The 12,025-nt window shown below is 39.9% G+C and overlaps 3 protein-coding genes across 3 annotated transcripts in view; 2 read left to right on the forward strand and 1 right to left on the reverse strand.

Annotated features, from left to right (window-relative positions):
- Positions 1 to 12,025, reverse strand: part of creb1b (cAMP responsive element binding protein 1b) — a 38,494-nt gene that overhangs the window by 17,685 nt on the left and 8,784 nt on the right. The gene's annotated exons all lie outside the window — the stretch shown is intronic.
- LOC146965315 (putative C-type lectin domain family 20 member A) lies at positions 1,312 to 8,214 on the forward strand. The gene is made up of 5 exons (XM_085764322.1): positions 1,312 to 1,345; positions 1,522 to 1,893; positions 5,065 to 5,409; positions 6,171 to 6,268; positions 8,113 to 8,214. Exons 1-5 carry the CDS (start codon positions 1,312 to 1,314, stop codon positions 8,212 to 8,214), a joined length of 951 nt encoding a protein of 316 aa, XP_085620448.1.
- The window catches only part of LOC146965316 (putative C-type lectin domain family 20 member A), a 6,057-nt gene continuing 5,233 nt past the window's right edge, over positions 11,202 to 12,025 (forward strand). The window contains exons 1-2 of the mRNA XM_085764325.1: positions 11,202 to 11,235; positions 11,412 to 11,783. Of these exons, the coding sequence (XP_085620451.1) occupies positions 11,202 to 11,235; positions 11,412 to 11,783 (406 nt within the window). The remainder of the gene's footprint in view (positions 11,236 to 11,411; positions 11,784 to 12,025) is intronic.

Raw genomic sequence — 12,025 nt, forward strand, 5'->3', positions numbered from 1 at the left:
GAGACACCTGCTTCCGCGCTCTGCCCTCCTCACCCTGTACAAAACCCTATTCGAACCACATCTAAACTATTGTAATATTATCTGGTGCAACACCTATCCCAGCCATCTAAAGAAACTTGAAATTTTACAAAAAAAGATAATCCGTGCCATCTCCTGGACAAAAGCAAATTCACCTACTCGTCATCTGTTTGCCCAGTATGGCATCCTTCGACTCAATGAATTCAATTACTTCCATAACGCTTGTGCAATATATCAGGTGATCTCAGGTTTGAACCTCAGACTAAAACAACTCATGCCAGTCTTCGTCCCCCAACACACCCACAATACCAGATATAAACATCTCATTGTAGGGAAAAAACGTGAACTAGTAGGAACCAGCATGAGTGTGGTGTGTCGGGGACCGCAGATATGGAATGAACTGAGTGACAGCCTCAAAACATCACGATCTATCTCCTTGTTTAAACGTCATCTAAAGGAACAACTGCTAAACTCATATATATAATGTACATCCCGGGATCACAAACTGTATGTTAAGTGTATGTTGTGTTGTATGTAGTATGTTAAATGTATGTAAGTGTCATGTGCATGTAAATGTGTTTACAATGTGTGTCTAATGTATGTCTAATGTATGTAAATGGCTCCTACCACAAGCTTTAGTTAGCTTCCTCAGGAGACCAGTTCACACACCTTGTGACTATCAAGCCAACTATGATTTTTGTTGTGTGTGTGAATAAAGCGGGTGCATCGTGGTGCATCGTGAAACCTCAAAAGAGCTACAGACACGGTTGATTTTGCACCCAGGAAAGGAAGTTCCGATAAATTAGTATCTAGTTTGCATTTTACATAATTTCCCTGTGTTTTACATTTTGAGGAAGAATCATGCCCATATATTTGCAGAAGCAACATACACAGCTGAACCCACATAAAGGATTTCTGAATCAACTTCATATGACATAGACGTATATAAAAATATATATAATTCAGATATTTAGATAAGAGAAGAGAAGACAAGAAGAGAAGAGAAGAGACGAGATGAGAGGACAAGACAAGATAACATAAGAGAAAAGAAGAAAAGAAAAGAGAAGAGACAAACAAGCATCAGGACTTACAAGACAATGGGTAAGTATTTCCAACTCATATAAACTTAAATACTTTTCTGATGTAATAATTTAGCATTTAAAAGCAACTTATACCAATGCATGTCATATTTACATAGACACACATGTATGAAAAAATATTTAAGACTTTATGTAGATGATTTTAGACATCTCAGAAAGTAAATTCTCTTTTTTGTACCAAACAGTTAGAGCTATGGAAAAGATCTCACATCTAATTCTACTTGCAGGTCAGTGCTACTAATACATCTGCACTTATTGTAAACGTGAACTCTAAAATCAAGTTTCTAAATTTCTCTTCTTCCTTTTAAATTTCCATTTCTTTTCAACCTCCTTGCTTTCTTCACCCGTTGAGCATTTTTACCTCTACAAAACTGCATAAAGTTTTACGGCTTTCCTCCCCCAGGGCTGTGCTCTCTGTCTTCATGTGTCTCCCAGCATCAATACGTTCTAGTGCCAACTCCAAAAACCTGGTATGATGCACAGAGCTACTGCAGAGAGAACTATTACGACCTGGCCACCATAGACGACGCTGGAGAGATGGAAAGGCTTCTTAAAGATGTTGAGGATAAATATGATGGTAGCCTATGGATAGGACTTAAGGTAGAAACAAAGGACATGTGGCACTGGTCTCTGGCAGACAAAGACTTCTACAAAGAAGGAGAAAGAAATTATTTAGTTTGGGGAAACCAAGGATCTCACAACTGTGTGTTTTTCAAAAGCGGGAGTCTCTTTACATATGCCTGTAGTTATAAGAGATATCCACTTTGCTTTGATGGTGAGTGTCATTCATTCTTATTCTGGCATCACACATACAAATGCATGCAAACAACTTTGTAGCCACATCAATCACGGTGTGTTACACAAACTAGAAACATGTGTTGTAGCTGCAGCTGTGTAGACATTGTCTTCATTAAATCCCTCCATTAAATTACTGGTCCTGTGAAATTTCATGCTGTAGTGCGTAACTCCTGTTGACCTCTTAGCAGGTGAAGGATATTCTTCTACTGGTGGCTGCGGTCACACATGTGCAAAGAACAGTGTCCCGTTCACTTCTAGTCTATGTGAGTGAAGGGGTGAATAAAACATGCATCCTGTGGTATAGCTAATTTGCATCTTGGATTCGTGTGAACTGTTAAGTCAACCAAAGGGTCACCACTATGTAGCCAGACCGCCTCCCCTTAGCTAACGAACCTTACCGTCAGCTTGATGTAGCATTAGCCCCTCCTGCTGGATCGTAGTGCTCTGGTTCAGCCAGGTTTCCGTGACAATGTACATACAGCAGTTCCTCACGCTAGGTTGAGAAGCTCTCCAGAGTCTGATGCCATCTTTGATGACGAGGGAGCAAACATTTGCTACTGTTGAGTTTCTCGTCAACATTTTTGTCACGTAGTAAAAAACTGGATATAAATAACTAAAGTAAAAGTAACGCACTACAGCTTTAAAGCAGTACTTAAAGGAGAATTCTGGTCATTTTTGACCCCTAAATCGTTGTCCTTATGGTCACCCAGTGTTGGGGGGAGCAAAAAACGCGACTAAAATTGATGCAGGCAAACCAGAGTTACACCATGGCTACACAGTGCTAGCGATAGCGACAACGCTCAAGTATGGGGGCAATTTTTTCAACCACAACAAACACTCAAAAAACAAGCAAATATCTATGGTACATGACTGGAATCCTTATGACACACCACTGAACCCATAAACTGTACAGTATAAACCAGTATAAACTTTGTGTTTTTGCATGTAGCCACTCACCTCAGATAGCCGAACTCTGGAACGTCCTGGAAAGACATTACTAAGCGATCGCAGAGCGCCTGCTCTCCCCGCCACAGAAACAAACACTTTTTCCTTGTTGTGATGATTTCTTTACAAAAATAAACGGTCGAGCAGTGCAGTGGGAATGTTCAAAATATCTCTGACCGTTTATTTTTGTAAAGAAATCATCACAACAAGGAAAAAGTGTTTGTTTCTGTGGCGGGGAGAGCAGGCGCTCTACGATCGCTTAGTAATGTCTAGGTCTAGGCTATCTGAGGTGAGTGGCTACATGCAAAAACACAATACTGTTTATACCGGTTTATACTGTACAGTTTATGAATTCAGTGGTGTGTCAGAAGGATTTAGGTCATGTACCATAGATATTTGATTGTTTTTTGAGTGTATGTTGTGGTTGAAAAAATTGCCCCCATACTTTTGCGTTGTTGCTATCGCTAGCGCCGTCTAGCCATGGTGTAACTCTGGTTTGCCTGCATCAATTTTAGTCGCGTTTTTTGCTCCTCCCAACACTGGGTGACCATCAGGACAACGATTTAGGGGTCAAAAATGACCAGAATTCTCTTTTAAGAACTTTAAATTTTGGTTGAGTTTGGCGGCACTAGTGGCCCCAAGCGGTAGTGTTTTGCCTGAAGCGCGTAGCACTGTAAACATCCTGAAATTAACAGAAGACGTCCAAACTAAGTTTCTGTTACCAGCGGATCATTTCACAGTAAACACACATACACAATCCGACGGAAAGGTGTCGCATTGACTAGGGATGTGCACAGTTACCCGAGTACCCGGGTACCCGAGTAGGCAATCTGCTATCCGGTTATGAATTTATTATCCGGTTAACCTAAACGGCACGTTAGAGCGCAGTCTAATGTCAGATCAAACAACATCATCATGCCATGGTTCGGCTTTTTGTAGTGTTAAACAGTTTCGGATCAAGCAACGTGATTTTCTGCTGTGTAAAAGCGTTTTTGGATCGAGCCTCGGACTTTCGAACCTTTTACAATAATATGTGGTGGTTCCCTTGGCGTACGCTCCAGTCTCTAGTCTTATTATCCACCTGATATTGTGTCTGACGACGCTGTGTCAGTAATGCCGGACTGTCTGTCGGACAGAGCGCATTTATGCACCGGCTGCGCCGACATGTCAGACATGACGTCATTTTATTTTTTATTACAGTAATCAGTTACCCGGTTACGACAAGGTTAGGATACTCGGTTAGAAAATTATTCGAAATACCCATCCCTAGCATTGCCTGCTCCCTCCTCGTCGTGACTCGCGAAAGTGAAAGTGAAACTTAAAGCAGAAGTAAGTGATATATTTGTGTTAATATAAGTCTTAAATAGTTATATCTTCCGACAGCAATCACTTACATAGAGTGTTTGGACCGAAACACGGGTCTGTCAGTCACTCTGCTCTGCTCTGAGCCGAGGAGAAAACTTTTCTCGTATCCTACAGTTTTTATCCAATGAGGAGAGAGAACGGCATGAAGGGCTGTGTGTGCAGCCAAGGGACGCCGTGAATGTGGTGACGTAGGGACGAGGATTGTTATGGTGCGTTCAAGGCAACTCGTAACTCGTGTTTTTCCGACCTGTGAAGTCATACCAGTTCGATCTGGTACGACTTCACGGGTCGGAAGTTACAAGTGGCCGTTATAGTGACTTTCACCGGTAAAACAGGTCGGAAAAACACGAGTGGGTTGCCTGGAACGCTACAAAGTCGTAAGTTGTGACTTGAAGCTAATTTACGGTTTCAAAAGCCGGCCTGGAACGCAGCATTAGCCAAAACGACCGGATCGCTTACTTCTGCTTAAGTGAGAGACGGGTTCCTACCATGCCCCTCAAAGCTGCTTAGTGCCAGTAAAGGCGATACAGACCATAATGATACAGATCCCCTCAGGCAATGACAGAGGTGTCATTCAACCTGTTGTAAGTCGATGTATCATCACAAAAGTTATGAAAATATTGTATGAAGGTTGAAAAGTTCCTTTACTTACGTTTACTGGATCTGTCCCAGATCACTTGTATGAGCAAGATCGAAAAAGCAAGAGTTATTCAGGATTACAAAAAATCTTATTGCATGATGTCCAATGTGATAACTACAGTAACAGACATAATCTCCTCTATCTCAAAACAGAGAGAGGAGATAAGTGGGATTTATCTCTTTTTTTCTTTTTATTCAGGAAAAAAAGTTGGTGAAGAACAGTATGTTGTCAAAACAACAGCTATGACGTGGAACAGTGCTCGGGATTACTGCAGGAAATACCACACAGACCTGGCCAGTGTGAGGAATGAGGCTGAGAGCCAGATCATTCAGAAAGTAGCAGAAGACAGGAAGGTGTGGGTGGGTCTCTTCAAAGAACCATGGACGTGGTCTGACGGGACTTACTCCTCGTTTAGATACTGGAGACCGAGTGAAACAGTTTATATTGAACCAGGGACAAACAAGTGTGCTGCTGTGTTGAAGAGTGAATCTGGTAAATGGGGACCAAAGCCATGTGGTGAAGTTCATCCATTCATCTGTAAAGGTGAGCATTAAGATTCTCCACCACTCTGTTCTGGAGAAAGCTCATAATCTGACTTGGACTTAGGGTTCTTTCACACAGGCAGTGTTTAGGTCCAGGATCACTGTGAACACAACTGTTGCTGCACACCAAAAACACAGCACCTAGACCGGCCTGAAGAGGTGGTCGAACTATGGCGCGGTCCGTTTGTTGTGTGAAAGCTGCTGTAGTCTGGTCCGCACTAACTGCCTGGTGTACACAACAAGTTTGAGCTAAAAAGGCTCCCGTAGTTTTCTCCCTCAGCCATGCTTCATTCTCAAAATCTATTATTTGAGGGAGTGGTAAAAACAAATGATATAAAATGAAATGACCAGTGCTACAAATAATCTGCGTACTTCTGAACTGTGGTGCATGTGTCTCCATTGTTAAAGTTTAGCGTTACGAGTTTCATTTTTACAATCAGGACTTGTGTAAACATAACGTACCAAGCGTCTCTTTCTGGTCAGTCGTCATGAAAACATGCCGCGCTGCCAGTGGTGGCCGTTTGGACCTGAGTGAAAACAAATGTGTGAAAAATTTAACAATTTATAATTCCTGCTTCTGATGTGCACCCGTGTGCACCCCTGCACCAGTATGTGTGAAAGCACCCTGAAATTTGAATATCACATTACCAGTGTTTATTTTCCCTATAGAAATATTCTGAAATAGGAGGTAACTGAATACTTAACGTCCTACTGTGCATTGGCCTGTCATAATGGATATGATGAAGCTTTTCTCACCATCAGGTCCCGTTAAGGTGAAGATCATTAAATTGAGGATCAGAGCACAAGACTCAGTGATGGAGCAGAACAACCCTGCAGTGGAAGAGGACCTCTTACAACAAGTGAGTCCCAGTAACAAGAGCATGGCACAATGGCAAGAAGACAAATTTGATGGAGGTACAACAACTCATGCTCAGATTTAGTGCCATTTCCACTACAAGTCTTGCAGGTAGTGAAACAAAATGTTGTTTCGTGCAGACTCAAGGTGCATTTCAAAGGATTAAAAGGGGATTTAAAAGTAATAGCTGTGCTGCAAAGTGACAGTCCATTCAAACAATACAAAGACAAGACATGGCTTGGTGTTTTGGTTGACTCTAAACTTTCTTTCAAGGCTCAGGTGAAAAAGGTCTGTAACCGGGTCAAATTCAATCTCTCAAACTTTAGGTTCATTCGAGATTATATGTCAACAGAGGCGGCTAAGATGTATATGCATTCCATGGTTTTTTCCCATATCATCTACTGTTTAAATACCTGGTCACAGGCTAGTAACACTTCTCTAAAACCAATAGAATCTTTGTATAAACGAACAGTTAAAATCCTTGACAAGAAACCGGTACATTCTCATCATTGTCCAATATTAAGAAAATATAATCTGTTGAGTTGGGACAATTTGATTAAATATGTAAATGCCTGTCTTATGCACAAGATTATATATGGTTCCACCACGCCTCCGCTTAGACAGTTCGTCAACATAAGAACAACTGCATATGGGTTCACAAGAGGTGCAGCAAGAGGAGACTGTATTATTCCATTTAGGAAAAGTTCGTTTAGTCAGTCTGCATTCTCTGTTAGAGCTGCACTAGAGTGGAATTCCATCCCAGCTACTATTAGAGACCTGAATACTTACAATCTATTCAGAGCTCATTTGAAGAGATGGTTGATTGGTGCTCAGATCTGTCAGCACTAGTTTTTTTTTTTTTTTTTACACCTTCCTTCCTCTCTCCGGTCCGTCTGTGCTGAACCTGTAGCCATCTTGTTGTTGTCTGTCTGCCTGTGTCGGCATGCATGTCTTTTTGTGGTGTCGTTATATTGTGTATGCATGCAGTTTGTGTCTGTGCTTCTGCTTTGCATGCTGTGGTGTGATGTGTCTTTGCTGCATGTGTTGGGGATGTATTGAATTATGTTTTCTGATTGATGTTATATATGTTCTTTTGTCATGTCATGTTGTATGTTCTTTTGTCAAGTTGTTAATTGCTGTGCATGTTTGTAGATTGCCTTGGCTAATAACTTTGTAATTTTAATCATATTCATATTCTGTTTTTAGGGTGACTTTTTAACATCCGTCTGGGGACTACAGATGAAAAATAGCCTCTTGGCTAATTCTGGCGCATTTACAGTGATGTTATTAATGTGCACTGTCCCTGTTTTCAAATAAACTTATAAACTTTATAAACAGTTAAACTAAGAGCAATGAGAGGTAGTTTATCAAGGTGCAATTGTTGCAAAGTGCAGGTACTCAGTTCGATAAAAGAAGTGTCAGACGTGTGTGTGTCTGTGTGTGAGATGTGTATGCAACAGTTTAATGATCTTATTGAGGGCTCTGACAGCTTGGGGGGAAAAGCTGTTACAGAACCTTTGCAGAACTTTTTAACCATGCCAGAAAACAACTGGTGCTGGTGCTGGTTGTCTTTGGAGAAACTTCTACAGCAGTGTAAATTAAATTCAATAAACAATGACAGTACAAAGTTGTAGTGCAACTTGCACAGGCTTACATTTTCTATTCTCTCCTGGTAATAGATGTAAAAATGTTGGTCTTTCTTTAAAGCAGTATATGAACATAGTCAATATATAGTGCATAATGAATACAGTTAGTATGTACCTTGAAATTGGGACACACTGGTAGATTGGATGGATGGGTAAATATTAAACATTTTCTTTTGTTCTTTTTGTTTTCTCTGTTCCTCAGATCAGGCAGCAGCTGGGAGATGCGCTTGGGACTGAGAATTTCAGATTGAGGTGGAATAAGTATCCTGATGGAAGAGTCTTCGTCAAGGAACAGAGGGACTAACAGATGACAGACGAGTCGGACGAAGAAACTCACAGCAATGCCACACAGTAGTGTCTGTGTGTAAAAGAGAAGTTGTCTAAACCAGGGAAGCCGGTTTTCAGTGCTTTTGTGGTGATCTTAGGATATTCAGCTTTAATCCAGAATGTAGGGAGATTTGAAGTTTTCTGCGAAGTGATGAAGTGGCGGAGAGCTGGTCCCCACATTTATTACTAGGCACTGTGAATGTGATTCACCTGTTGCAATAAACCCATAGTTTAAACAGGACACTTGGTTTTTCTTTTAAAACAACGGAAGTGGCAAAATTTCCTAAATAAAACAACCAAAAGTCAAAATTAGACAAAACAAACAATTTCGTATTTTTTCATTCTCTCTCTGCAGACTGGTACCAAATGATCCACGGCCCGGTACCGGTCCATGGGCAGGGGGTTGGGAACCCCTGGTCTAAACTATAAAGGCTTCCTTGGTTTTCCCTGCTAAAGAGTTCATCATGGCCATTTACCATCACCTCCGTACCACCGTACATCTCATATCAGTCATGTTAAAGTTATACAGATCATTTTTGGTTTATGACTATCCACATATTAGATAGATAGAGATAGAGAATAGAGAATACTTTATTCATCCCTAGCAGGGAAATTCAAGTTACATATTACACATATTACTGTAGTTGTGTTTGTAAATTTTCCTCTGTGCTGTGTTGTTTGTTACTTATGTTATTTCTAATTAATGTCTTTTATTTATATTATTCACATATAACTTAAGTGTTATGTAATACTAAGGGATTTCTTTTATTATGATGTTTTGTCTAGCCAATGATTTTTATTATGGTAAATATAATCTTGTTGTAATTATTCTGTCAGTTTGATTTTTTCAAAGTAACTTTAACGTTTCTAAATAAATAAAGTTTTACTTCTGTATTGACACTGGTATAACATTGGATATATTGCATCTTTGTTTGGAGTTTCCTTCCACCACAGTGTATTTTCATGTGAGCGTTGAAGTACTGAAATATGCAGATAAAAATGATATTAAGGGGAGGTTTGAATCCCGCGCCAAGCGGCCCTATCCTGCGTGTCATCCCCCCCGCCTCCCATTTCCTGTCTCTTTCTCGATTTTACTGTCCAATAAAGGCAAAAAAAAGCCCCCAAAATATATATATAAAAAAAAAAGGATATTAATCAGAGTTTAGAACAAGCCACATCACAAGGGATCACTTCAGATCTTTACTTTTTTTTGGTCACTTGAATGTTTCCCAAACAGACCTACTACTGTATGTTGATGTTGGCCTGTTTGCAGATATCTTAGCAGAATTATCTGGAACATAATGTACATTTATAAAATTCCAAATATTTTCAATATTAAAATGTCAAAACAAAACAAAAAGATTAGTCTGACAGCAGAGATCAAAAACATGAACTTTCTAACAGAGATGGTTTCAGCTGAGGCTAGATTTTCATGCAGAGGGCTTTTTGAAATTTCCAGGGAGCGCGATTGAGCCGTTTAGCCCTGCCCACATGCGAGTCCCAAAATATGTAAATTTTCACAAGGGTCTGAGTGTCAAGGGACGCGTTAGGCCCTGTAGTAAAACCTTTCGTGGCTCTAAAGGGATCATTGGAAAGATGTGACTGAAGACAATATCCAGCTGCATTTTGGGTAATGTAGGATCTAATGTTTCTAGAGTTCAGTCCATAGTAGAGATCATAACTCTTCTTCAAATGCTCACCAGCTTTATGGATGTGCAGCATTGAATCTTTAAAGGGGACATATTATGGAAATATCACTTTTTTAAGGATCGTGTTTGTCTTGCTTTCTGGCCCCAAAAATGTGAGAATTGACAAAAAAAATGTGTAATTTTCAGAATCCCGAGGTTGAAGTCCATGTGGTTTTACGACCTCTGTTCCCTCAGTGGTCATTCAATGATGTCATTAATTTTCGGATTTACATAATAGCAACCCTACCTGTGAGTACCAGTACCGGTAGAGGGGGCGGGGCGAGCAGTGGCTCATTTACATTTAAAGAGACAGACACTAAAACCAGCTGTTCTGAACAGGGCCATTTTGAGCGGATGAAAAGAGCTGTGAGAGGGGGAAATAAGAAAATACAGATATCAGTGCATGGATTGGAGCAATCAGGTGTAATAGCAGTGGATTTTACTTTACAGGCACACAGTTCAATTAATTTGTCTCTGTGGAAACAGTTGAATTCAAGCTGCAAGCAGCGATGAATCACCATCAAAATATCTAAAAAAATGAGACCATAATAATTAACATTAGGTACCTGTCAAATGTTAGTAACTGTGTACCAACACACACATTGACAGACTAAACTATAAAACTATCTGGTATATTGATTGTTGTTCTAACGATGTGCACAATGACAATATCAAACATGTTGATACTGTAGGACAGAACACATACAGTGTTCACCCATCACAGAGAGCTACAGACACAGTTCATTTGCACCCAGGAAAGGAAGTTACGATTAATCAATATCTAGTTTGCATTTACATCATTTCCCTGTGTTTTACATTTTGAGGAAGAATCATGCCCATATATTAGCAGAAGCAACAAACACAGCTGAACCCACATAGAGGATTTCTGAATCAACTTCATATGACTAAAGACGTATAAAAAAAAATATAATTTAGACATTAAGAGAAGAGAAGACAAGACACGAAAAGAAGAGAAGAGAAGAGACGAGATGAGAGGACAAGACAAGATAACATAAAAGAAAAGAAGAAAAGAGAAGAGAACAAAAAAAGAGACAAACAAGCATCAGGACTTACAAGACAATGGGTAAGTGTTCCAACTCATATATACTTCAACACTTTTCTGATATAATAATTTAGCATTTAAAAGCAACTTATACCAATGCATGTCATATTTACATAGACACACATGTATGAAAAAAAAATTTAAGAGTTTATGTAGATGATTTTAGACATCTCAGAAAGTAAATTCTCTTTTTTGTACCAAACAGTTAGAGCTATGGAAAAGATCTCACATCTAATTCTACTTGCAGGTCAGTGTTACTAATACATCTGCACTTATTGTAAACGTGAACTCTAAAATCAAGTTTCTAAATTTCTCTTCTTCCTTTTAAATGTACATTTCTTTTCAACCTCCTTGCTTTCTTCACCCGTTGAGCATTTTTACCTCTACAAAACTGCATAAAGTTTTACGGCTTTCCTCCCCCAGGGCTGTGCTCTCTGTCTTCATGTGTCTCCCAGCATCAATACGTTCTAGTGCCAACTCCAAAAACCTGGTATGATGCACAGAACTACTGCAGAGAGAACTATTACGACCTGGCCACCATAGACGACGCTGGAGAGATGGAAAGGCTTCTTAAAGATGTTGAGGATAAATATGATGGTAGCCTATGGATAGGACTTCAGTTAGAAACAGACCTGATGTGGCACTGGTCTCTGGCAGACAAAGACTTCTACAAAGAAGGAGAAAGAAATTATTTAGTTTGGGGAAACCAAGGATCTAGCAACTGTGTGTTTTTCAAAAGCGGGAGTCTCTTTACATCTAGCTGTCCTAATAAGAGATATCCACTTTGCTTTGATGGTGAGTGTCATTCATTCTTATTCTGGCATTGCACATACAAATGCATGCAAACAACTTTGTAGCCACATCAATCACAGTGTGTTACACAAACTAGAAACATGTGTTGTAGCTGCAGCTGTGTAGAGATTTTTTTAATCCCTCCATTAAATTACTGGTCCTGTGAAATTTCATGCTGTAGTGCGTAACTCCTGTTGACCTCTTAGCAGGTGAAGGATATTCTTCTACTGGTGGCTGCGGTCACA

This window comes from Trachurus japonicus, chromosome 21 (assembly GCF_045865225.1).
Source record: "Trachurus japonicus isolate A0001 chromosome 21, Traja_1.0".
Lineage (NCBI taxonomy): Eukaryota > Metazoa > Chordata > Actinopteri > Carangiformes > Carangidae > Trachurus > Trachurus japonicus.